The sequence below is a fragment of the Bos indicus x Bos taurus genome, chromosome 4, assembly GCF_003369695.1.
Source record: "Bos indicus x Bos taurus breed Angus x Brahman F1 hybrid chromosome 4, Bos_hybrid_MaternalHap_v2.0, whole genome shotgun sequence".
Classification (NCBI taxonomy): Eukaryota; Metazoa; Chordata; class Mammalia; order Artiodactyla; family Bovidae; genus Bos; species Bos indicus x Bos taurus.
The window spans coordinates 114,488,719-114,516,201 of record NC_040079.1 but is presented as its reverse complement, the minus strand read 5'-3'; the positions used below and the strand labels follow the sequence as shown (position 1 = coordinate 114,516,201).

Below are 27,483 nucleotides of genomic sequence, written 5' to 3'. Positions count from 1 at the left end.
AATCTGAAAAAGAATGAAGATCTGTATAACTGCATCACTTTGCTGTGCACCCAAAACTAACACAGTAAATCAACTAGACTCTGATAAAAATTTAAAAAAAAAAAAAAAGAGAGAGAGAGAAAATACTGAATACAAACCAGACAGTAGAGAGGATCAAAAATGCTATAAAGTTATCCTCTGAAAATATCAATAAAATGTTTATCTCACTAATCAATGAAATGAATCAAGAAAAATCCTACCAACAACTAATAACAGCAAAATAATAGTGATGTCTCTTCAGATCATAAAATCAGAGGGTGTTTTGACAATAAATTTGAAATTTTAGATGAAAATAGGCAAACTCCTATAAAAATATAACTTATTAAAACTGATGTAAGAAAAAGTTTTAGTCTGAATAAATCTATAATATTAGAAAAAAAATTGTTTTAATGCCTCTGAGCTGCTGATGCTTTGTGGAGGGTCTGGTTATAAAACGGTCGTTGGGTGTTTGCATCCCAGGGGACAGACCGCCCAGGGCGTGATCACCGGTAATTGTTACAGAAAATCCTGTGCTCCACGGAATGCTAATTCTCTGCACTCATGGCTTAAATCCTGCCGTTGACAATAATTCTTTTTGAATTGCTATTCAGGGAAAGCAATTTAAGCCAGAAAACAAGAGTAACTTTTCTTCCAACTCCCTTGCCAAGCAGGCTGTCCATTCTCGTGGTTAATTTTCCTTTTACAGTGTGTTTTAAACAACTGTCATTTAAAGTGAAAAAAAGTAAAAATTGGAAGGAAGGAAGAACTGGGGGAAGAAAAGCAGTGCTGGGGGTGGTGAGTGTGACAAGTGTGAAGTGAGGGTGGTGGGTGTGGCAGGTGTGGAGTGCTGCTTCTGACCAGAGCCTTTCCATACCCATCTCTGCAGGATAAGGTGGAGCAGACACCTCCTCAGCGTCCTGGGGAGCTGGCAGGACCTGGCTTCCCAGCGCCGCCCGACCGGCTGGCGAGCCACCAAGGTAAGGATGAGCCGAGCGCTCCCCTGACCCAGGCTGTGATTCCCGTTATATTGTGCAGCGGTGCTCAGCATCGCAGTCTTAGGAATCCATTCCTGGCACTGACGTAAGAAGTTGCTGGTCTCAGCTCCACTTTACCCCTTTAAGGAAAACACATTTTGTAAAAGAGAGGTACTTGGTTATATGTTCATAGAGTTTTCTTTCAATGAGCCGACTCCAGTGATTGAAACTTAAAAATCTATTTCATGTGAGTTTTCCCAGGATTCAACTTAAGCATAACCTTAAAGGCATATTCAGGGCTCCTCCATGGGGAGATCTTCTTAGTTTTTGGCATTTTTATTGGCAGTGAAACTATTGTGATGGCCAAAAAATTAATTCGGTTATTGAATTCATTGTTCACTGTGGTTCTCAGTGAAAATGAAAAATGTGTCCTTTAGTTAAGACCGAATGAATTTTTTTTTTCCCCCTGAATGAATTTTTTGGCCACTCTGACAGTCTTGCTTATATGCACTTGGCGGCTGTTTACATAGCCAGGTAGAGATGCCTTCTATTCCTTCTGGTGAATTTCTGATGGACTCACCATGGGGGAGGAGGGAGTGTCTTAAAGAGATACAAGGACTTAGTAAATTAGGTCTCATAAGCCCAAGCTTTGATGTAGTCCAGGGTTTAGGAAGAGATGATTGTGTGATGGGACAGGAAAAGCACACAGGGGGCGCTTTAGATGATTAGAGCGCTTTGCTTTTGGCTGCGCTGGATCTGCATTGCTGCACATGCACTTTCTCTGGTTGCGGTGAGCGGGGACTCCTCTCTAGTCCCCGTGTGTGGGCTTCTTGTTGGGGTGGCTGCTCTTGTTGCAGCTCACGGGCTGTAGGTGTGCAGGCGTCTGTAGCTGTGGCTCATGGGCCCTGGACTGTGGGATCCAGTAGCTGAGGCGCACAAGCTCAGTTGCCCCATGGCAGGTGGTATCTTCCAGGACCAGGAATTGAACCTGGATGCAGCGTGTCCCCTGCATTGCCAGGGAGATCCTTAACCACTGGACCACTAGGGAAGTCCCTGTTGGAGAGTTTAAGTAACAGAAATTGTAGGGTTTAGAGCTGGTAGAGGTTAGAATGCTTAGGTTTTCTTAATTACCTAAGGAGAAAGAGAGTGAAATTTAGCAATAGTAAAGTCAGGGAGGTGACCATGAAGTCAAAAGGATGTGTTCTCAAGTATTAGAAGATTTGTAAAAGCAGTCAGGATTCCTGTGTCAAGCATAACTGTAGGGTCCCCTTTCAGAAGACCTTTGCAGTAGGTGATGCAAGGGTAGGAGTACCAATTTGATCATGTTGGCTTTGAAACTTAGGGAAGATTCCATTTCTCTGCTAACAGGGAGTGAGTGAGCTGGGGTCTGCCCTGACTTGGGAACTGCAGCCAGGCATGGGGAAGTGAGCAGACGTGACTCCATGGTAAACTCAGCTTCCCAGAGAGGTCAGGCCCATCGTGACATGGACCACCTTCCCCTTCCATCCTCAGTCAGTCTGCAGACACAGCCCACAAAACAGGAAAGCCAAGGGGACTCCGCCTGGCTCACACAAGTTGGAGCTGTCTGCAGAGCAGTGAGTGATGCTGACGCCATGCCCAGTGGGCTGCAGGCTCCAAAGGCACCACTGATGGCGGGCAGTTCAGGCCCCAGGGAACAGTAGGGACCAAACTCATACAGCTCGCTGGGAGCTAGGGCAGGGTACACCTCAACCTGTGCCTGAAAGACCCTGGAAAATGGTCCTAGGCAGAGACCCACAGCACCCCAGACTCCCCTGAGGAGCACCCCTGAGCACTCCAAGCCCTAAGCACTTGGGAGGATGGGCAGGGAACACACAAGCCCAGTGCAGCATAGATGCCCCTGCAAGCCAGCATCCCCAGAATGGGCAGCTGTCTACTAGTAGGCACTGCAGCTCCTGGGATGGTGAGATCGCCACTTTACACACACAGATGAGTGTGTCTGTAATGCCCTGGAGATGAATGCAAGAATAACATCCACCAAGGAGGACAAGAAACTATGAAGTATGATGGGAAGAAATGAAACAAGAAGATGGGGACCCTGAGAAGTTTGGGAAATGAGATGAATAGCCATTGCCATTTCCAAAATGCTGGATTTGGTCTAAAAAGATTGGGTGAGCTTGAGTCATCTCCCTCCAGCACTGGACACAGTCACCGACACCCATGGGGACAGGAGAGTGGAAGGCGTGGGGGTGGGATTTGAAGAGATGTTGGTGGCGAACGGGCCAGAACTGAGAAGACAGAATCCCAGCTGCACTCAGAAGACTAAGAGGAAAAATGGAGATTCACCCACATCCAAGAGTGTTTTGCATTATTCTGGAAAATGGAAGACAAAGAGAAACTCTGAAGGGAAAAGACAGATTTCCCAGCCCAGGAATGGCCGATGGACGGATGGGTGATATGGGCCCTATAGGAGCCAGAGAATGATACTGGAGTTTGTCAAGCTGTTGAGGGAAAAAGATCTGTTCATCTAAAATTTTATACCAACATCTCGTGAAAGCAAAACAAAGCTTTCAGATGAAGATTGAGGCAGTTTGCTACTAGTGAGAGAGACAGTGCACTAAGTCGTGTCCGACTCTTCGACCCCATGGACTGTAGCCCGCCAGGCTCCTCTGTCTATGGGATTCTCCAGGCAAGGATACTGGAGTGGGTTGCCATTTCTTTGCTACTGGTAATCCTCACTAGAAGAGTGAATAAAAGTTGTACTTCTAGGAGAAGAAATATGAGTGGTGAGGAAGGCCCGAAGCATGAGAACGATAACAAACTGAGACAGCGGTTCTGTGTCTTGAGTTGGATTCCATGTGGATTGTTCAAATAAGGTAAAACTAAAACTTTGGGTATTTAGCCAGTGGGATTGTGTGTTTAAATGTGTGGTCAAATCATAATAAGACTTTAGTTAGGGTAAGAAGATTGTAGAGTAATTGAGACTACATGAGGAAAAAAAGATAGTTATGTGTTTCAAAATATTGTTGTTGTTGTTCAGTCTCTAAGTCTTTGTGACTCCATGGAATGCAGCAGACCAGGCTCCTCTGTCCTTCACTATCTCCTCAAATTCATGTCCATTGAGTTCGTGATGCCATCCAACCATCTCATCCTCTGTTGTCCCCTTCTCCTCCTGCCCCCAGTCCCTCCCAGCATCAGGGTCTTTTCCAATGAGTCGGCTCTTCACATCACGTAGACAAAGTATTGGAGCTTCAGCTTCAGCATCAGTCCCTCCAATGAATGTTCAGGATTGATTTCCTTTAGGATTGACTGGCTTGACCTCCTTGCTGTCCAAGGGACTCTCATGAGTCTTCTCTAGCACCACAATTTGAAAGCATCAATTCTTCAGCACTCAGCCTTCTTTATGGTCCGACTCGAACATCCGTACATGACTACTGGAAAAACCATAGTTTTAACTGTACGAACCTTGGTTGACAAAGTGATGTCTCTGCTTTTTAATACGTTGTCTAGGTTTCTCAATATTAGATGCAACTAAATTATTGATTATAATTAAGAATATGTGTAGGCTTCCCTGGTGGCTCAGAGGATAAAGTGTCTGCCTGCAATGCAGGAGACCCGGGTTTGATCCCTGGGTTGGGAAGATCCCCTGGAGAAGGAAATGGCAACCCACTCCAGTACTCTTGCCTGGAGAATCCCATGGGCAGAGGAGCCTGGCAGGCTACAGTCCATGGGGTCGCAAAGAGTCAGACACGACTGAGCGACTTCTCACACACACAAGAATATGTCTATAATCTAGTTTATGTCCTAGCAGGAAAAAAATATAAGGGAATCTATATTTTATTAAAAAAACAAGCAACATCAAGCAAAAAAGGAATAAAAACAAGATATGAACTAAAAAGGATGTCAAACAAGGTATGAAATATGAGGTGTCATTCCAAGAATACCTCTAACAGTATTGATAGGTTCAAATTAGTAGAAATACACAGAACCCTGCACCTAAGAGACAGACTGATTCTTCTCTAAAATCTGTATAACTCTAAAAAGTTGACCATATATGGGAAGTTGAACTACATTTTAAGCCGTCCATTTCATGCATGCCATGGTCTTTGACCCAGCATGATTAAATCTGAAGTCAAGAGAAAAAGTTCAAAACAAAATGTGTAAGCATATTTGTGTACACATAACTTTACCACATGTGCACGAGGAGCAAATCACTGAAAATACCAGTTGCTTAGAACTGAATAAAAAGGACATCTATTATAGATTGAAAAGTTATATAGTGCTACCAAAATGGTGTTTAAAACTAAATTTCTGATCTTTGAAAGGAGGGAAAATTGAAATTAGAAGAATGAAAGGTGAATAACTCTAAGGAATGTAGAAGGAAGTCACTACAAAAATTAAGATCAGAAATTACTGAAATGATGAAGAAAATATCAATAGACAGGAACAGAACCAAAGCCAGTGTTTTCCTAAAATCTACCCAAATCACAAATGCTCAGGGGGAAGAAGGACATACAGGAGAATCATATGAACAGCAGGCCAGAGATTAAAAAAGTAAAATAAGAAAACCATGAATGACTTTATGCCAGTAAATGTGAAATTATGCAGTAAATGGATAATTAACATACTGCAAAGAGATACAAACAAAATTGCAACACCAAATGCTGGAGAGAATATAGAGCAACAGGAGCTCTTATCTTTGCTGGTGGGGATGCAGAATGGTGCAGCCACTCTGGAGGATGGTTTGAAAGTTTCTTACAAGCAAACCATCTTCCTACCATATGAAACAGCCAGTCATGTTCCCTGGTATTTGCTCAAAGGAGTTGAAAATTTTTATCCACATGAAAATTTGCACACAGATATTTATAGCAGCTTTATTCATAATTGCCAGAACTTGGAAGCAACCAAGATGTCCTTCAGTAGGTGAATGGAAAAATAAAACGTGGGACACCCAGACAACGCACTATTATTCAGGGCTGAAGATAAATGAGCTACGAAGCCATGAAAAGACGCAGACAATCTTAACTGCATATTACTAAGTAAAAGAACCAGTCTGAAAAAGGCTGCATGCAGTGCAAATCTAACTATATGATACTCTGGAAAAGGTAAAACTATGGAGATGGTTTAAAAGAAAAAAAAAAAAAATCAGTGATAGCCAAAGGCAGCTGTGGGGAAAGATGAATAGGCGGAACAGAGAGGATTTTTAGGGCAGTGAAAATACTCTGTGTGATATAACGCTGGACATCATCACTTCCCTGGTAGCTCAGCTGATAAAGAATCTGTATGCAGTGCAAGAGACCCTGGTTCAATTCCTGGGGCAGGAAGATCCCTGGAGAAGAGATAGGCTACCCACCCCAGTATTCTTGGGCTTCCCTGGTGGCTCAGACAGTAAAGAATCTGCCTGCAATGCGGGAGACCTGGGTTTGATCATTGACTTGGGAAGATCCCCTGGAGGAGGGCATGGCAACCCATTCCAGTGTTCTTGCCTGGAGAAGTCCATGGACAGAGGAGCCTGGTGGGCTGCAGTCCATGGAGTTGCAAAGACTCAGACATGACTGCGTGACTAAGCACAGCACATCACAATGGGCACATTTATTCAAAACCATAGAGTGCACCAAAATTCACCAAGAGTGAACCCTAAGGTCTGCTCTAGACTTTGCGTGATTACGATGTATCAGTGTTGGTTTATCCTTGGTAAAAAAGGTACCATTCTGGTGAGAGATGGGGATCATGGAAGGGTGGCTATGCATGTATGGGGGTCAGAGATAAATGGGAAATCCCTGAATCTCCCTTTCAATTTTGTTGTAAACCTGAAACTGCTCTAGAGAAAAGTCTTTAAAAAGACAACAAAACTGGTTGCATATGAAAGAAGAAATAGCTTAGAGATTACCTTTGAAAACCAAGCATTTTTCTTCTGTGCCATGTGAATTAAACATTGTTGACCTGATGGAAAATACAGCTCTGTGAGTAGACAGCACTGAAACATTTTAGGTGGAGAATCCTGAGGAAATAGTGAAGAGAGTTGAAAAAGAAGAAACATAGTGGACTCCTGGAGAAATACAAAATTTTATTAAAGAACCCTGACAGACGGAGTCCCTTAGAACTTCCACCTCCTCAGAAATGCTCAGGGAGTTCTGCAGATGAGTGTCACGAAGCCTTCAAATAAAATATCATGTCTCTATTTATGCCAGTGGCTGAAGAGAGAGGGCACGTGCTTTTCTGCCCATTTTATAATGTTCTGTAATTTTGCAAGAGACAGTCCAAGAAATTCAAGTACAGACCTATTTCGCATATTAACAAACAACTAGAAAGTCTGGATACCATTGATGAATCGAGTTTACCAGTTTAACTTAAATAAAACAGAAACAAATGTTATGACCAGGTTGGGTTTATCATAATAATGTAAGGATGCTTTCCATCATTAGACTGAACACATTTAACATTCAAAAAGATTAAAGGAAAAGAAAATGATCATCTTACTGGAAACAAAAAGATTAACAAAGTTCACCCACTCATATAACGAGAAACAGACAATAACAACCACGCACTTTCTATTGTCATATATAAAGCAGGACAGATCTTCCTCAACTTACATACCCCTGTAAACTGATTGCAAGTTGACAACATCATTGTCAGAAATGCCTTTAATATACCTAACTCACCAGAGCTTAGCCTCATCCACCTTAAAGGTTTTCAGAAGAGTTACATTACAGTTGGACAAAGTCTAACACAAAGCAATTTCATAATGAACTATCTCACCTAATTTATTGAATGCTTAGAAGTGAGTGGCAGAACAGTTGTCTCAGTCCGGGTGGTTGTAAGTGTACCGATGGTTTCCCCTTGTAACTGTAGGGGCTGCCTGGGTGCTGAGGCTCACTGCTGTGCGTCACAAGAGAGGGTTAGACAACGTGTCACTAGCCTGGGAAAGGTCAAAGCTCAGAACTCACAGTGCAGGTTCCATTGAATGTGCATCACTCTCACCACGGTGAAGTCGAAAACCAGTAAGTGGAAGTACATTAAGTCAGGGGCTGTCTGTATTGAAAGAAACCGCTGTGACCTGTTTTTTTAAAAAATATCTATTTATTTATTTGACCTGGGAAAAATTTATTTATTTGGCCTGGGAAACCAGTCAATCCTAAAGGAAATCAGTCCTGACTCTCATTGGAAGGACTAATGCTGAAGCTGAAACTCCAGTACTTTGGCCATCTGATACGAAGAACTGACTCATTGGAAAAGACCCTGATGCTGGGAAGGATTGAAGGCAGGAGGAGAAGGGGACGACAGAGGATGAGATGGTTGGATGGCATCACCAACTCGATGGACATGAGTTTGAGCAAGCTCCGAGAGTTGGTGATGGACAGGGAAGCCTGGTGTGTTGCAGTCCATGGGGTCACAAAGAGTTGGACACGACTGAGCAACTGAACTGGACTGATTTATTTCGCTTTCCTGGGTCTTAGTTGAGGCACGTGGGATCTTTCAGTTGTAGCATGTAGAATCTGTTTTCCTGACCAGGGATGAAACCTGGGCCCCCTGCACGGGAAGAGCAGAGTCTTAACTAGTGGACCACTCAGGAAATTCAAAAACCTCCGCAAGCTGTTTAAAGTCCACCGAAGAAGAAGAGGAGAGTGAAAAAGCTGGCTTAAAGCTCAGCATTCAGAAAACGAAGATCATGGCATCTGGTCCCATGACTTCATGGGAAATAGATGGGGAAACAGTGGAAACAGTGTCAGACTTTATTTTGGGGGGCTCCAAAATCACTGCAGATGGTGACTGCAGCCATGAAATTAAAAGACGCTTACTCCTTGGAAGGAAAGTTATGACCAACCTAGACAGCATATTCAAAAGCAGAGATATTACTTTGCCAACAAAGGTCTGTCTAGTCAAGGCTGTGGTTTTTCCAGTGGTCATGTGAGAGTTGGACTGTGAAGAAAGCTGAGCGCTGAAGAATTGATCCTTCCGAACTGTGCTGTTGGACTGAGAGTCCCTTGGACTGCAAGGAGATCCAACCAGTCCATCCTGAAGGAGATCAGTCCTGGATGTTCATTGGAAGGACTGATGCTGAAACTGAAACTCCAATACTTTGGCCTCCTCATGGGAAGAGTTGACTCATTGGAAAAGACTCTGATGCTGGGAGGGATTGAGGGCAGGAGGAGAAGGGGATGACAGAGGATGAGATGGCTGGATGGCCTCACCGACTTGATGGACGTGAGTTTGAGTGAACTCTGGGAGTTGATGATGGACAGGGAGGCCTGGCGTGCTGCGAATCATGGGGTCACAAAGAGTCAGACACGACTGAGTGACTGAACTGAAATGAAGATGTATAGAACCAGCATCCATGATGGAGAAATATTGGAGTATGTCCCTGAAAATCAGGAATGACAGGAAGGACTGCTGTCACAAGAGGTCTTCACCAGTATCATAAACAAACACAAAATGAGAAATACAAACACCGAGAGGAAGAAAGGAAATCAGCGCCTTTCTGCAAATGACACTATTATCCATATAGAACACCCATTTAAACCATTCAAACTGGTGGATAAGTGAGATAAACAGATAAAATTTAATAATACCTTGTGCAACAGCTTCCCTGATGGCTCAGTTGGTAAAGAATCTGGCGGTATAGGAGACCGGGATTTGATCCCTGGGTGGGGAAGATCCCCTGGAGAAGGAAATGGCAACCCACTCCAATATTCTTGCCTGGTTAAATCCCATGGAGAGAGGAGCCTGGTGGGCTATAGTCCATGAGGTCACAAGAGTCAGGCACAACTGAATGACTATACCAACAACAATGCAAATGGAAATCCCACTTTACATAATTATGAAAATTTAAGGTATCTAGAAATAAATCCAACTAGATTACTTGACATTGTTAAAGGACATAAAAAAGACCTGAATAAGTGGAGACTGATCATATATTCACAAATCATAAGACAAATCATGAGAGTGTTACATCTTCCCAAGTTTAAATTTAGTGCAGCTGAAACCAAGTTTTGAATCGTTTTGGTGTGACTTGACAGATGGCTCTTTCCTCTAATATGGACGAGTGAAAGCCAATAACAGCAGAGACAAATTAGAAGATGAGCAAAGCACATGGAGACAGAAAAGGGTGATTCTCGCCATTAGGCAGCAAGGCTGCTTGTGAGGCATTGCCGTTAGCAAAGCATGTTGTTGTGTCAAGGGTGGACAGATAGACATCCCCTAAAGAGACCCACACAGTTACAGAAGCAGCACCCCACAGAGGAATTGTGGCAGATCCTGAGGATAGGGGGCCTGAGACTCCTCCAGAGTTGAGCGAGGACAGGAGTTGGGGGACCTCCTGGGTCCCTGCCATCCATGATCCACAATCATCAATTTCAGGTCAGTGACTCTTTAAAAACAATACTTTTATGTCTTTTCTAATAGGAAGAACCAATGGGAAGTGAGCATCTTTATACCTTCAGGCTGAGAAGGAAGTTTCTAAATAAGACTGTTGTTGTTTAGTCGCTAAGTTGTGTTTAGCTCTTTGTGACCTCATGGACTGCAGCATGCCAGGCTTCCCTGTCCTTCACTATCTCCCGGGGTTTGCTCAAACTCATGTGCATTGAGTCGGTGATGCCATCCAGCCATCTCATCCTATGCTGCCCTCTTCTCCTCCTGCTCTCAATCTTTCTCAAAATCAACGTCTTTTCAATGAGTAGACTCTTTGCATCAGGTGGCCAAAGTATTAGAACTTCAGCATCAGTCCTTCCACTGAATATTCAGGGTTGATTTCCTTTAGGATTGACTGATTTGATCTCCTTGCGGTCCAAGGGACTCTTAAGAATCTTTTCCAGGACCACAATTTGAAAGCATCAAGTCTTTGGTTCTCAGTCTTCTTTATGGTCCAACCCTCCCTTATGTACACGACTACTGGAAAAGCCATAGGTTTGAGTATACAGACCTTTGTCAGCAAAGTAATGTCTCTGCTTTCTAATATGCTGTCTAGATTTGTCATAGCTTTCTATCAAAGAGCAAGCGTCTTTTAATTTCATGGCTGCAGTTACCATCCACAGTGATTTTGGAGCCCAAGAAAATAAAATCTGTCAGTGCTTCCACTTTTTCCCCTTCTGTTTGCCAGGAAGGGATGGGACCAAGAGGCCCCAATCTTAGTTTTTTTTAATGTTTAGTTTCAAGCCAGGTTTTTCACTTTCCTCTTTTACCCTCATCAAGAGGCTCTTTAATCCCTCTTCGCTTTCTGCCATTAAAGTGATATCATCTTCATATCTGAGGTTGTTGATATTTCTCCTGGCAAACTTGATTCTAGCCTGTGATTCATCCAGCCCCTCATAGTGCGTGATGTATGCTGTGTAAAAATTAAATAAGCAGGGTGACAATATATAGACTGGTCATACTCATTTCCCAATGTTGAACCAGTCAGTTGTTCCATGTCTGGTTCTGTGTTGCTTCTTGACCTGCATACAGGCTTCTCAGGAGGCAGGTAAAGGACTCTGGTATTCCCATCTCTTTAAGAATTCCCATCTCTTTAAGAATTTTCCACAGTCAATGAAGAGGGAGTAGATGTTTTTCTGGAACTCTCTTGCTTTCTCCATGATCCAATGATTGTTAGCAGTTTAATCTCTGGTTTCTCTGCCTTTTCTAAATCCAGCTTGTACATCTGGAAGTTCTCAGTTCACTTACTATTGAAGACTAGTTTGAAGGATTTTCAGCATAACCTTGCTTGCATGTGAAACGAGTACAATTGTATATTAGTTGAAACATTCTCTGGCATTGCTCTTCTTTGGGATTTGAATGAAAACTGACCTTTTTCAGTCCTGTGGCCACTGCTGAGTTTTCCAAATTTGCTGGCATATTGAGTGCAGGACTTTAACAGCATCATCTTTTAAGATTTGAAATAACTCAGCTGGAATTCCATTACTTCCACTAGCTTCATCACAGTAATGCTTCTTAAGGGCCACTTGACACTCCAGGATGTCTGGCTCTAGGTGAGTGATGACACCATCTTGGTTATCTGAGTTATTAATACTTTTTCTGTACAGTTGTTCTGTATATTCTTTCTAGCTCTTCTTAATCTCTTCTGCTTCTATTAGGTCCATACCATTTCTGTCCTTTACTGTGCCCATCCTGGCATGAAATTTTCCCTTGATATCTCCAATTTTCTTGAAGAGATCTCTAGTCTTTTCCACTGTATTGTTTTCCTCTTATTTCTTTGCATTGTTCACTGAGGAAGGCTTTCTTATCTCTCCTTGCTATTCTTTGGAACTCTGCATTCAGTTAGCTATGTTTTTCCATTTCTCCCTTGCCTTTTCTTTTCTCAGCCATTTATAAAACCTTCTCAGACAACCACTTGCCTTCTTGTATTTCTTTTTCTTTGGAATGGTTTTGGTCACCGTCTTCTATATAGTGTTACAAACCTCTGTCCGTAGTTCTTCAGGTACTCTGTTACCAGATTTAATCCCTGAAATCTATTTGTCACCTCTACTGTATAATCATAAGGGATTTGATTTAAGTCATACCTGAATGGCCTAGTGGTTTTCCCTACTTTCTTCAGTTCAAGCCTAAATTTTGCAATGAGGAGCTGATGATCTGAGCCTCAGTCAGCTCTCGATCTTGGTTTTGCTGACTGTATAGAGCTTCTCCTTCTTTGGCTGCAAAGAATATAATCAATCTGATGTCAGGATTGACCATCCGGTGATGTTCATGTGTAGAGTCTTCTCTTGTGTTGTTGGAAGAGGGTGTTTGCTATGACCAGTGTGTTCTCTTGGCAAAACTCTTTTAACCTTTGCTCTGCTTCATTTTGTACTCCAAGACCAAACTTGCCTGTTCTCTAGGTATCTCTTGACTTCCTACTTTTGCATTCCAGTTCCCTGTGATGAAGTTTAGTCAGTTCAGCCTCTCAGTCGTGTCTGACTTTGCGACCCCATGGACTGCAGCACACCAGGCTTCCCTGTCCATCACCAACTCCTGGAGTTCACCCAAACTCATGTCCATTGAGTCGCTGATGCTATCCAACCATCTCATCCTCTGTCATCCGCTTCTCCTCCCGCCTTCAATCTTTCCCATCATCAGGGTCTTTTCAAATGAGTCAGCTCTTCACATCAGGTGGCCAAAGTATTGGATCTTCAGCTTCAACATCAGTCCTTCCAATGAACATCCAGGACTGATTTCCTTTAGAATGGACTGGTTGGATCTCCTTGCAGTCGAAGGGACTCTCAAGAGTCTTCTCCAACACCACAGTTCAAAAGCATCAATTCTTCAGCGTTCAGCTTTCTTTATAGTCCAACTTTCACATCCATACATGACTACTGGAAAAACTATAGCCTTGACTAGATGGACCTTTGTTGGCAAAGTAATGATGTCTCTGCTTTTTAATATGCTATCTAGGTTGGTCATAACTTTCCTTCTAAAGAGTAAACATTTTAATTTCATGGCTGCAGTCACCATCTGCAGTGATTTTGGAGCCCAAAAAAATAAAGTCAGCCACTTTTTGTACTGTTTCCCCATTTATTTCCCATGAAGTGATGGAACTGGATGCCATGATCTTAGTTTTCTGAGAACTAAGATGTCCTATGATGAAAAGGACACCTTTTTTGGTGTTAGCTCTAGAAGGTCTTATAGGTCTTAATAGAATCGTTCAACTTTAGCTTCTTTGTCATTATGGTTGGGGCATAGACTTGAATTACTGTGATGTTGAATGGTTTGCTTTGGAAATGAACTGAGCTCATTCTGTTGTTCCTGAGATTGCACCCAAGTATTGCATTTGGACTCTTTTGTTGACTATGAGGGATGTTCCATTTCCTCTAAGTGATTCTTGCCCACAGAGGTAGATATGATGGTCATCTGAATTAAATTCGCCCATTCCCTTCCATTTTAGTTCATGTCAATGTTCACTCTTTGCCATCTCCTGCTTGACCACGTCCAATTTACCTTGATTCATGGACCTAACCTTCCAGGTTCCTATGCAATACTGTTCTTCACAGCATTGGATTTTACTTTCACCACCAGACACATCCACAACTGAGCATCGTTTCTGCTTTGGCCCAGTTACTTCATTCTTTCTGGAGCTATGAGTAATTGCCGTCCACACTTCCCTAGTAGCATATTGGACACCTTCCAACCTGGGGAGCTCAACTTTCAGTGTCTTATCTTTTTGCCTTTCATACTTTTCACAAAGTTCTCACAGCAAGAATACTGGAGTACTTTGCCGTTTGCTTCTTCAGTGGACCACATGGTTAATGTAAAAAAGAGAAAGAAAGAAAGAAAAGTCCTATGTGTGAGAGAAACAGTCAAATAGAAAAACTGGCAAAAAGCAAGAGCAGTTTGCAGAAAAGGCCATCATGCTGTATATCTGATGCCGGATTCTCGTTTTACATGGAAGCCTGGAGGCCGGCTTGGGAGGGCTGGGCGGAGCCTGTTCTCCAGGTCTGTGATGTGGAGTAGAGCAGGGCTTCCCTGGTGGCTTAGAAGGTAAAGAATCTGCCTGCAGTGTAGGAGACCTGGCTTCAATCCCTGGGTTGGGAAGATCCCCTGGAGAAGTAAATGGCGACCCACTCCATTGTTCTTGCCTGGAGAATCCCATGGACAGAGGAGCCTGGCAGGCTACATACAGTCCATGGGGTCTCAAAGAATAGGACATGACTTAGTGACTAACGCTTTCTTTATTTTTCTCTGTCTCAGGTGCCACATTGCTCAGCATCCATCTAGCGCCCCAGCAGCCCTGTATGTCTGTGTCCATGTACTCTGTGTGTGTGTGTGTGTGTGTGTGTGTGTAGGGGAGCAGGGCTTGGGTTTGCAGCCATCACGCAGTGCAGCACAGAAGTGGGGGCCCTCCCAGATGGGGTGGTTCTGCAGCCTGCCCTGTGGGGAACCCCCTCCTGCATCCTTTAGCCTTCCCTCCTTCCCTTGGTACCTCTGCTCTGGAAGTTCTTGCTAACAAGACGCCTCGGGGCACAGGACAGCACTTGACAGAGACAGAGTGCTGCTCTCTGGTGCTTCCTTAACCCTCAGGCATCCAGAGGCTCTGACTCGGCCTCAGGTGTCTGTGATGTGTTTGATCTGGTCCTTTGCAAGGGACTTGATGTTAGAGTAAAAGATTTGCTGTGACTTTCCTTGACCTGTTCCTTCCCTCTGGTAAAGAGGATTTACACTCTGGTTTCTGTTAGCTCATTCCTAACATAAGCAGCTTATTTTTGTGTGAGGGTTGCTAAACATGCTTCGGACATTTCCCAGCAGCAGGCTACAGAAGGGCTGCTCTTCCTTGGACAGTGGGTGGTTTTGCAATAGCTGGGATTACTGTCTGGACAGTATTTTAAAACTGTGTTTTTATTAGGGTAAACTATCCACAACATAACATTTACTGTCTTAACCTTTCTAAGTATACGATGTAATGGCATTCATTACGTTCATAGTGTTGTGCAGTTTTCACCACTGTCTATTTGAGAAATTCTGTACCATCCCGAATAGAAACTCTGTACCGTTAAGTGAGAATCCGCTCAGCTCCTGGTAACTTCTGTGTTACTCTCTGTTTGCCTTTTCTAGGTACTTCATGTGAGTGGACTCACTTGTCCTTTTGTGTCTGGCTTGTTTTACTTAGTGTAATGTTCTCAGGGTTCATCTTGGTTGTAGCATGTATGAGAATTCCGTTCTTCTCGCTGAATCGTATTTTGTTGTCTGCAGACTCTATGTGCTTACCATTTCAGCTGTCAGCCTACCCCTGGTTGGCCTCCGCCTTTTGGCTGCTGTGAATATGCTGTGAAGAACATGGGTATGCACATAGCTGTTTTAGTCTCTGCTCTCAGTTCCTCTGGGTACATACTCAGGAGTGGAATTTCTTAATACTATGGGAATTCTATGTTTAGCTTTTTCTTGACAATATTTTTGAGATGTGAGGCTTCAGAAAATTGTGCATTTTAAACAGTTGTGTCTGAGCAAATACTTGCTCAGCACTGAAGCTGAGTGGTCTGGCCATGTCCTGGTCCACTTGGAAGATGACAACTGAGCGGAAATGCCCTGAGGAGCAGAGAGGTTTGAAATCCACCTGCACACGCACTGTGGCCGCGTTCTCTTTGGAGATGGAACCATGTGTGCACACGGCCAAGCCTCCTGAGATGTGATCAAAACATCACCCATGATCCCCAGAGTCCTGAACCTCAAAAACAGAATCAGTTCCCTGACTCAGAAGGAGACTCCAAAATCCAGCCTTCGTCTCCCTGCATCAAGGAACGCCTTCTGGACTCTGGCTTCCCATGGTCCTGTTGCCCCGTCACAGCTCTTTTCTGCTCTGCTTACTTCTCTGGGTTTCCTTTAGACCAGAAGTCTTGTTACTAGGGTGCAGTTTTAGTGTGCACAGTTGTATTTGGTGGGGTGCTTTTTTCTAGGGGCAGTGGAGAGGAAGGATGTAGAGTGGGGCCATTTCAAAAACCTCGGTATTTCATGGAGTAGTCTGTAGAAAAGACCAAAATTAAAAAAGACTGTCGTTTACCAGAGCTGGCAATGTAGGTCCATAAAGATCATCTTGTTTTGGATGGTCCCCTTCAGGAACCGTTCTGATGTCCCCAGACGCTGGGGGTGGCCAGGCGTGAGGCGGCTGCTCTGCCTCTTGGTTTATCTTGCCCTGTGACAGTGGGCGAGTTAGTAAGAGCCTTGCAATATAGATTATTCGTTTGCATACGCCCATCTTGCATAATTATTATGAAAATTAATAACAGTGATGATGATGATGATAACTTGGGATCCTGTGCGTGTCCCATTGTGTCATCTAGTCATCGAAGGCACCGAGGGGGAAACCGAGGTCAGCGCGCATCCAGAAATGTCAGAGAAGTCACACGCCAGTGAAACTGGAGCCAACAACAAGTCTCTCCCCCTTTACGTTTTGAGATAATGGAGGGGAAACATAACACACACCTGTACAGAAAAGCCACCTTCTAAGTGTTACTTCGTGTATCAAAGTTTTCCCCTTTCTTCTGAGATGATGCATATCTTAAGGGCAGGAAGCATGTCCTACTAATGATTTCAAAGGTTCTGCTGAAGTGCCTTGTCCAGAGTTGGACTTTGTAGATACTGGTTTAAAGGATTTCTGAAGGCACCTGTGGTTCCCAGGAAGATCCTGCATTCCCATGTGAATCTTCCACATGGGGAGTTCTGTTGATTCCAGGTGTGCAGCGACAAAGACCAGTTAGCAAAGCCCCTCCCTTCTCATGCCACTAATGAAGCATCGGGAGCCTTGGTGTGAGAAGCCGTTTTCTGCACATTTTCTCCCTGATCGTCTATCTGGCTCTGCTGTGTGGCTGCGGCACTTCTCTCTGGCCCTTTCGGATCCTGGTGTGGCTACAGAATGAACGGCCAGCTGCTGCTGCTGCAATATTTACGGACCCACCTGGCAAGACCTCACTCTCCCTTCTGGCTTCTGCTCAAACTGTACCTGCCCACATGTCCCCTGGACGCCAGCTGCACAGACTGGCCTCTCCCATTCTGGCCTCTCCTTTAGTCTGTGCACCCTCAGCCCACCCCACTGGCAACACTGGCTGTTCTTCTCCATGCGGACACACTACTCCTTCCTTCGGTCCTGACTCAGACGCCATGACCACCTTCCAGGACACCTGCCTCTTAAATGAGCTACTTCCTCTTGGGTTTTCTCCCATGGCTTTTTACTTTCCCAAACTTATCATACTTTGTTTTGCTGCTGCTGCTGCTAAGTTGCTTCAGTCGTGTCCGACTCTGTGCGACCCCATAGATGGCAGCCTACCAGGCTCCCCCGTCCCTGGGATTCTCCAGGCAAGAACACTGGAGTGGGTTGCCATTTCCTTCTCCAATGCATGAAAGTGGAAAGTGAAAGTGAAGTCGCTCAGTCGTGTCCGACTCTTTGCGACCCCATGGACTGCAGCCTACCAGGCTCCTCCGTCCATGGGATTTTCCAGGCAACAGTACCGGAGTGGGGTGCCATTGACTTCTCCGACACTTTGTTTTATGGCATGCCAAATACATATGTGTCTTTCTTATTTATTTCTAGGTTCCTTGAGATTGGGGATCTTTTGTTTTTGTTTTTAATCTTTGGGGAAAACTGAGAGACTGTTGGTTCTTTAGCCAAACTGAAGTAAATATCAAGACTTGGCCAATAGCTGAGTGAGGTTGTGTGTGTGTTTTAACCTCTCTGGGCCTTGGCTGTCTAACCCTGTGATATGGGTGAGATAGCTCGGGGGTGTAGTACAGGGGTGACCTGAAATGCTGCAGCACATCTCCTGTAGTGACTCCCCCCACTCTTTCTGAAAATCACTCTGCTGACCTCTGTGCAGCGTGTTGGTCACAGCAGACAGAGAATTTGTTGTTGTTCAGTCGCTCAGTTGTGTCCGACTCCCTGCAATGCCATGGACTGCAACACACCAGGCGACCCTGTCCTTCACTATCTCCCAGAGTTTGCTCAAACTCATGTCCATTGAGTCAGTGATGCCATCCAATCATCTTATCCTCTGTCACCCCCTTCTCCTCCTGTTCTGAATCTTTCCTAGAATCAGGGTCTTTTCCAGTGAGTCAGCTCTTCGCATCAGATGTCCAGAGTTACTGGAGCTTCAGATCAGTCCTTCCAAGGAATATTCAGAGTTGATTTCCTTTAAGATTGACTGGTTGTATCTCCTTGCAGTCCAAGAGACTCTCAAGAGTCCTCTCCAACACCACAGTTCAAAAGCATCAATTCTTTGGCACTCAGCCTTCTTTATGGTCCAGCTCTCACATCTGTACATGACTATTAGATCATCAAAAAAGCAAGAGAGTTCCAGAAAAACATCTATTTCTGCTTTACTGACTATGCCAAAACCTTTGACCATGTGGATCACAATAAACTGTGGAAAATTCTGAAAGAGATGGCAATACCAGACCACCTGACCTGACTCTTGAGAAACCTATATGCAGATCAGGAAGCAAACAGTTAGAACTGGACATGGAACAACAGACTGGTTCCAAATAGGAAAAGGAGTACGTCAAGGCTGTATATTGTCACCCTGCTTATTTAACTTCTATGCAGAGTACATCATGAGAAATGCTGGGCTGGGAGAAGCACAAGCTGGAATCAAGATTGCCGGGAGAAATATCAATAACTTCAGATATGCAGATGACACCACCCTTATGGCAGAAAGTGAAGAGGAACTCAAAAGCCTCTTGATGAAAGTGAAAGTGGAGAGTGAAAAAGTTGGCTTAAAACTCAACATTCAGAAAACGAAGATCATGGCATCCAGTCCCATCACTTCATGGGAAATAGATGGGGAAACAGTGTCAGACTTCATTTTTGGGGGCTCCAAAATCACTGCAGATGGTGACTGCAGCCATGAAATTAAAAGACGCTTACTCCTTGGAAGGAAAGTTATGACCAACCTAGATAGCATATTCAAAAGCAGAGACATTACTGTGCCAACAAAGGTCCGTCTAGTCAAGGCTATGGTTTTTCCAGTAGTCATGTATGGATGTGAGAATCGGACTGTGAAGAAAGCTGAGCGCTGAAGAATTGATCCTTCTGAACTGAGGTGTTGGAGAAGACTCTTGGGAGTCCCTTGGACTACAAAGAGATCCAACCAGTCCATCCTAAAGGAGATCAGTCCTGGGTGTTCATTGGAAGGACTGGTGCTGAAGCTGAAACTCCAGTACTTTGGCCACCTCATGCAAAGAGTTGACTCACTGGAAAAGACCCTGGTGCTGGGAGGGATTGGGGGCAGGAGGAGAAGGGGATGACAGAGGATGAGATGGTTGCATGGCATCACCAACTCGCTGGACATGAGTTTGCGTAAAGTCCAGGAGTTGGTGATGGACAGGGAGGCCTGGCATGCTGCAGTCCATAGGATCGCAAGAAGTCAGACATGCCTGATTGACTGAATTGAACTGAAAACACTGAATTAGGCTCTGCCACGTCGGAACTTGGAGTCGGGAACAGTGAGTTCAGGACCTATAAAGCCTTCCCTTTTTTCCACTTTCCATCTGTAAGTGGAATCCTGCCCAAGGCATCACCCAGCGTCCCACCAGATGCCAGCTGCTCATGTTCCAGTGTGATCTGTGGGCAGAGCTTGGGACTAAAGGCAGTGGTTTAAGGAGAGATTGATCGTACATCATAAGGCTCCTGGTACCTAGAAGGACCCATACTTGGCTTACATGCTGCTGGAGTGAAGAGGCAGTAACGGGAAGCGAACCTTCTGCCCAGGGCAAGGCATCTGTGCCTGGAAGAACATGCCCGCCAAGAGGGAGGTGCCCACCAGGGGCACATGGCAGAGGCTGCAAGTCCTGAACTAAGACAGAATCAGATCCTTCTATGGTTCCTGCGACTTTGTGGACGGCCAGGCAGGCCTGATGTGGTCAGGGAGGCTCACACGGACAGCAGAGCCCTGGCCTGACTGGTGATGCTTCCTGCAGGATGTCCAAGACCTCATACAGCCCTCCATCCCTAATGGAATTGGAGTCTCTGCCTTTTATTCACCTGGTGGCCTGGGTGTGACCTGTCTGGTAGGCCTTTTTCTAAGGAATGAAGGGACTTGGGACTCAGCAAACCCCAGAGAGTTTGGGAACTCTGCCTGTCTGACCTGTAAAGTTCTATATGTGATTTATGGAGACTCGGTAACTCCACTGTCCACACGATCAGCTGTCACTTGCTGATCACCTCCTGTGTGCCAGCTGTGAAGTTAGGTAGGGAGCCCAAGGAGAAAAAACATGCAGGCCCAGCCTCTAGAAACTCAAGGGTAATGACAAAGAATGATGTCACTAGGAAATAAAACAGGAAATAAAGCTAAAACTAAAGTTCAATGGGAAAACAGCTGAAGAAAGTTAAAATTACAGTGTACCAGGAAAGTGGCCTGTCCACCCCTGAAGCTGGGTTTAACCTCCTTGTCCATCCCTGGTGGCTCAGATAGTAATCAGCCTGCAGTGCAGAAGACCTGGGTTCGATCCCTGAGTCAGGAAGATCCCCTGGAGAAGGGACAGGCAACCTACTCTAGTATTCTTGCCTGATTAAACCTATGAACAGACAGAGGAGCCTGCCGGGCTACAGTCCATGGAGTCAAAAAAGAGTCAGACACAACTGAGCAACTAACACTAACTCCTTCTTGGGAGCTGAGTGACCCTGCACCTCAGCTGCTGCTTCTGAAATCTTAAATATGCCTATTTGGCTGTTTTGCTAGAAAGATTGGAAGTTGCTTGAGCTACGAGCTGTGCCTGGCATAAAACCTGGGGCTTTGTAGGTGGTCAAAGCACGCTAGCCCTTGTGTGTCATCATCATGAATAAGTGCGATGGTATGTGTGCAGAAAGTAAAAGTCAAAACCCTCTCTCATGGGTCCAGTACATGCAGCCTTTCTCTGGGATTGCTTCTCCAGAATTCATATCCATCGAGCCCAAATTCCAAGACAGACCATCATGAGTTTTCCTTCTCCTGGGACATTATTCAGAAGGTGCCACTTATACATGTGCTGTTATTTTTCTTACCACGAGACTCATAAGCCCTCACTTAGGAACTGTTTGTTCCCCTGATCCCACTCCAGAGATTTGGATTCAGAATGAATTGAGGCGAGTCCCAGGAACCTGTTCTCACAAGCAAGCCTCCTCGGGGGCATGCTCATCAGACAGCATGCAGCGGGTAGGATCTCCGCAGCCACCCCCGGCCCCATCCTGAATGTCCCATCCTTCTACTGAAGCCCTGTTTCCATCACCTCCTGAGAGGACAGCTCCGCTCTCCTGGGCATTGCAGTTCTGGGAGATGTACCCTTTCTTGGAATCGCCCAGTACGTTCTCCTGAAAGGACTTTCCCCATCCCCGAGAAATTGGCCTCTTTGTGAAGTCAAGTGGCCTCCTCTTCACTGTCTTGTCTTACATAACTGGGATTTTGTTGTAAAATCCTCTCTGCCAAGTAGTGAGCACAGCCGTCCTGGGAGAGCAGCTGGCCTCTGGGATCCTTCTCTGGTTTAGGTAGTTCATTAACTCTACCAAGGCTGTTTCCACCCGAGGACGCAGACCGCCCTCCTTGCCACGTCAGCTGCCCCCATGTCCCTAAGCCCTCTTGTAAGATGCTCTGTTGGGGCTGAGGCTACCCCTCCGTGAGGAGCCCAGTCTCCAGGGTGTGTCCATCCCCGCGTCCCCTACCCCGGAGCTTGTTTTAGCTTCTTCAGGGCAGGAATTATTTTTCCAGAGGAGGTGAAAGAAGTTTCATCTCTTCCCTTGCAAGTTTGTATTTTGCACCATCATTCTTTTCCAGAGTGTGTTGCCCTGGACTATATTATGCTCAGGTGGCAGAATTCTTGTCTGTTTTGTTAATGTCTGTATTTCCAGTTGCTGGAACAGTGTCAGAGTGGGTGCTCACGGAATATTTGTTCAATGAAGAAAAACATGGGTTACAACTTAGAAGGAAATTTGCGTTTATGGAGATAAATTCTCAGAATTGTAGAGGGTTGATGCTGAGTGGGATCAGGTCTCCAGGCATCTAATTTATCCTTAAAACTTTGCCTGGTTTGTGAGTACAGTGCCAGTGAGTGGCAGACTTTTGGACTGGGACCTGGATCTTCCCTGACAATTCCAGTGTTCTCGGATTAGTATTTTTAGGATTAACGGGGAATGGGAACCTTGCAGAATAACAAGTTGTTGCATCATTTCTTGCGCCCAGGCTTCTGCCAGGTTTATGATGTAATAGAAGAATTGGGGATCAAAACCAGAAGGCTCAGAAGGGACAGATCATTAAGGCAGACTTGAGAAAGATACAAGGAATCATTTGCCCTTTCTGTGTAACATTTTGTATGTTCCTCTTCTCCCCAGTTGTCCTCTTAGGAAAAATAGAGATTGCACAGTGGAATCCACTTTTTTCCTGTAGTTTGTAGCCTGTAGTTCCTTGCTTGGCAGGTGTAACTTTTTGGTGCCGAGCAAAAACAGTCTTAAAAGACCTGAAAGAAGCTTGTGTGATGTCCAGGCCCTTCCTGGCAACAGTGTAGCAGGATAAAAGTTCAAGAAAGAAAGGAAACATACTCTTTTCAGGGAAAATCAGAGGCAAGCTCTTGAATGTCAGTGAATGGGAACACTGAGTGGAATGCGTAGCTTTCCCTGTTTTGTTGATTTATATTTTGGATAGAATCACTCTGCACTTCTCTAAGACATAGACTGAATGAGTGCATCTCACAGGAGTCAGAGTCCAGAATGAGTAATCACTCATCACTTTTTTGTTTGTCTGCTCTGGTGGTAGAGCCCATGTGTCCGGCTGCCAGGATGTGTATATTTGACTTTCTATCTGCCCTGGAGACTGTGACACATCTTGCCCTCCGCGTGTCGCAGCCTCCTGGGTCTAACACACCTGGTGGTGAGAGCAGCCTGGCCTTCTCCCTGAAAGTCACTGCAGTCAGTATCCAGGCCCCTTCCAGCTGCTCCAGTGAGATGGGTGAGGCCTATGTGGGAGGATGCAGACTGGCTGTGTTTCTGTAGGTCTGTCTGTTTAGCCTCTGTTGATGGCTGGGCTCTGCATGAGCCCCTCATAACACCAACACCTTACTGGAGGATGTGCACAGATACAGTTGAATACGTACCTGTCGCAGTCCATGGCGTTACTGGAGAAATGTACACGTATGTACTGAAGCTTAGTGGTAACTGGAAAGAGGAATTCAAGTTTCATGTAATGTTGGAAATGGATGTACCTTCATGAGCTAGTCTACCTGACTGGTCACCCAAGAAGCCAGCCCCAGGGGCCCCCACATGGCCCTCAGCCTCCACAGCCTGGGCACGTCCCAAATCTTATTTTACCTCTTAGGTCCTCCATTTTTTAGATGAAATATCTCTTTCCTGAGATAGACCCTGGACTCTTCTCCACACTAAACTCCTGGCCCCACTGGTCACCCTGGGCCACCTCACTGGCCTCCAGAGCCACCCCCCCACCACCACAATGGCCGTGTCTTTCTGCTGGTGGAGGAAGTCACACGCGTGCAGACAGGGAGCTGTAGGGGAGTGGCTTTCTGCTGGGGAGAAGTGAGGACCTCCGGTATGCAGAATGGAGGCCAGGGGCATCTGTCCACCCGGGGGCAGGGCTGGAGGCTTTGGGCCAGCAGGGTGTCCCCTGAAATGGGCCGTGTGTTGCGGGGTGCAGTCCACGACACCTTGCGTCCAAGTGCGTGGCATTGGTTCCATGCTCTCAAAGGCACCCAAGTAGATTAGTCAGAAAAGGACCTTAAGTGACCATAGTGTAGTTCAGTCGGTAAAGAATCCACTTGCAATGCAGGAGACCCAGGTTTGATTCCTGGGTCCGGAAGATCCCCTGGAGAAGGAAATGGCAACCTACTCCAGTATTCTTGCCTGGAAAATCCCATGGACAGAGGTCCAACGGTCTACAGTCCATGGGGTCACAAGAGCTGGACACGACTCAGCGACTGAACCAGCACCATTTGAGAATATTAAACATTCCAATTTAAAAATGCTTTTACTATTATATTTATATTACTATTATATTTTTTGTATTGAAATATGCCTAACATAAAATCGCCATCTTCTCCGTTTTTCGATATGCAGCCCAGTAACTGTCAGTGAACTCACCTGGCGCAGCTGTTGCCACTGTCCACGGGCAGCACTCTGGTCGCCTACACAAGTGGAACCTGCCCCCAGTAAATAATCGTTACCGCTCCCCGCCCCCACTCACGCTGGCGCCCGCCGTCCTACTTCCTGCCTCCATGCGTTGCACTGTATGAGTCTCCTCATAGGGCTCTCACTGGCGCGCATATCTGTCCGCTCGCGCTCCCGGGCTTGCCTCGCTCGGCGTGGCGCCCTCGGGGTTCACCCGTGTGGTCGCGGGTATCCTAAGTGCGGCCTTGTCACGTGGCTCAGCTTCATGCGTTTGGTGTATCTGCTCATCGGTGGACTCCAGGCCTTTCTCACCCCTCGGCTCTGTGTGTCACGTTGCCCTGAACACGAATGTGTGAATATCTGTGAAGTCTCGCTTTCCATTTTTAGAGAGGTGTGTACCTGCTTTTACTTTTTAAAAACGGCTCCTAGAAGAAAAACAGGTTCTATCTAAATTCTTCGATCTAATTATTGAAGCTTCTTAATTGAATATTAATAAACCCAGATTTTTCATTGCAAGATGAGCACTGAAGTATACTTGATTCGTGTTTCTCATCCTCCCCTTTTGAAGATTTTTTTTGATGTGGACCGTTTTCAGTCTTTCGTGAATTTGTCCCAATATTGCTTCTGTTTTATGTTCTGATTTTTTTGGCCATGAGGCATGTGGGCTCTTAGCCTCTTGACCAGGGATTGAACCCACATCCCCTTCATTGAGAGGCAAAGTCTTAACTGCAGGACCACGGAGGAAGTACCCCCTCCCTGCCCTGACTCCCTTTTTGATTAGACTGAGACAATGATAGCTGCAGACAAACCAAAACCGTTTTCTATATTGAGCTTTAATTCCAGTTCCTTTGGCCACCCAGCCTCAGAGTCAGATATATTTCCAAGTGTAAATACCCATTTCTGATTTAAAGTAAGGCTTGTTCATGTAGAAAATTTTCATCTGGAGAAGCAAACGAGTTATAAAAGAGAACAGTAACCCAAGATGCTTTAAAACCACTGCCCAGCGTGGTGCCATTGCATGTGTTTAATTTTGCGTCAGAAAGTGCCAGCTGGTGGAGTTTCTAGCACCAGGTGAGTTGGTGTTGTGCTGAGCCCCAGCTGATGGATCCAGGAGGTGTCCGAACAACCTCTCGACGGCCTGCCTGGGGCGGGGGCAGTGTTCAGCTTTCCTTCAGCTACAGTCACCCTCGTGTCCTCACGCCGGGGTTCTGCTCTCCCCTCCTTGTCCAGGACTGGCTTCTCATGGAGCTGAGGTGTTGGGAAGGGACTCGCAGGGCACAGAGAGGCCAGGGGCTCTGGGAACAGCTGGCAGTTCTCCCTAGAAATGCCCAGACTAACAGGCTGACTGGGGCCAGCCTGCCCCTCTGCCCTCATCCAGTGAGTTCCAGGTGTGGGGACCAGGGTCATATCTGTTGGAGTGGGTCACCAGATTCTGTCCATTTTTGTCTAAAGCTTTGCTAACATCTCCCTTGGGCTCTGGGACCAAAGTGGGACTTGCTGTGCTCATGTGCCCTCAGGAAGGAGGGGGACAGCGTGTCTGCCATCCGTCTCCTTTGGTCAAGTGTGAAAAAGGATTTGTGAGACTAGTGAAAAGGCAATGATCCCACGTAGGCTCAATGTCATCCTAGCAAAGGGACATCCTAATAAAACCCGCTTTTGGTTTTATTTTTCATGCCTTTTCTATTTCCAAAAAAAAGCTGTTGTACATCATCAAAAATTAATGTATCTGTTACTTTGTGTCTGCACTTGTTTTGTAGCAGCTGCTATCTTGACCTGGTTTATCTGAGTTTGCAGGTCCCTGGGTTGATTTCATTTGCTGTTATTCTCATTGGGTTTCCACTTTTCCCATTTACACCAAAGAAATACAGTCAGAGCATTAGTCCATGTTTTAGAGGAAGTTCTCAAAGTCCTGAATTTTGGGGAAAGTGATGCTTGCTGAGACTTGCCAGGTGGGCAGAGGAGCTGTGCTCAGGTGCCGAGCTCTTGGCTAAGAACACTGCTTGTGAGGTTCTCCTGGGCCAAGTTTCCGGGGCCTGGCCTTCCAGGAGCATCATGGAGCGGCTGCTGTGTAATTAGAATAAGCAGTTTGACATTTTTCAGAGAAGAGATCGGAGTTCTGCTGCAGGCTTTGTCTCCTGCAGCCAGGGGACCTTCACTCCCCTGAGCAGCAGATTATTTGCCTCACTGCTAAAGAGCTGTTATTATCCCTAGTGTTTGGAGGATTAAAGAAGCCAGCGATGTGAGATGTGAGGGCACGTGGCCAGCACCAATTCACTAACTCAGGATGGCACTGCCCTCTGTCGGGGCAAGAGGAAGAGGCGATGCAGGAGGCTGCTCCGGGGCGCTCCCCTCGCTGTGCAGGAAAGGGGGATGCAGCATCTGGGAAACAGGTTCACGGAGCGAACAGGAACGCACATGACACGTGTCCAGGGTCTGCTATCACATGTTGCAAGAACTTCCTTAACTTGACTCAGTCCCGCCGCCCAGATGGGGCTGTAATCCTTGAGGGTAGGCTGTGCGCTAGCGGACAAGAGGACCCAGTACACCTGGGGTGCTGCTGGTGACTTAGGAGTTTTGGGTCTCGGGTTTCTGGGATTGCTGGAATCCTCACCTTCCCTGAGGGGGATATGATTTTAGCCACTCATCCCTGGAATTCTGATTTTTCTCCATTCTTGGTTAACCCTGGTGCATTGAGGGAGCCTAAGATGGAGGCATTTGGTCCCATCACTTCATGGCAAATAGATGGGGAAACAGTGGCTGACTTTATTTTTCTGGGCTCCAAAATCACTGCAGATGGTGACTGCAGCCATGAAATTAAAAGACACTTACTCCTTGGGAGAAAAGTTATGACCAAACTAGACAGCATATTCGGAGAAGGCGATGGCACCCCACTCCAGTACTGTTGCCTGGAAAATCCCATGGATGGAGGAGCCTGGTAGGCTGCAGTCCATGGGGTCTCGAAGAGTCGGACACGACTGAGTG

At 45.7% G+C, this 27,483-nt stretch overlaps 1 protein-coding gene across 2 annotated transcripts in view; it reads left to right on the top strand.

The window, feature by feature from the left end:
• The window catches only part of GRB10 (growth factor receptor bound protein 10), a 183,148-nt gene that overhangs the window by 72,024 nt on the left and 83,641 nt on the right, over nucleotides 1-27,483 (top strand). For both annotated transcript variants that reach the window (XM_027540259.1, XM_027540260.1), the window contains one exon: nucleotides 905-995. In XM_027540259.1, coding sequence (XP_027396060.1) covers nucleotides 905-995 — 91 coding nt within the window. Of the gene's footprint in view, nucleotides 1-904; nucleotides 996-27,483 lie in introns of those variants that run through there.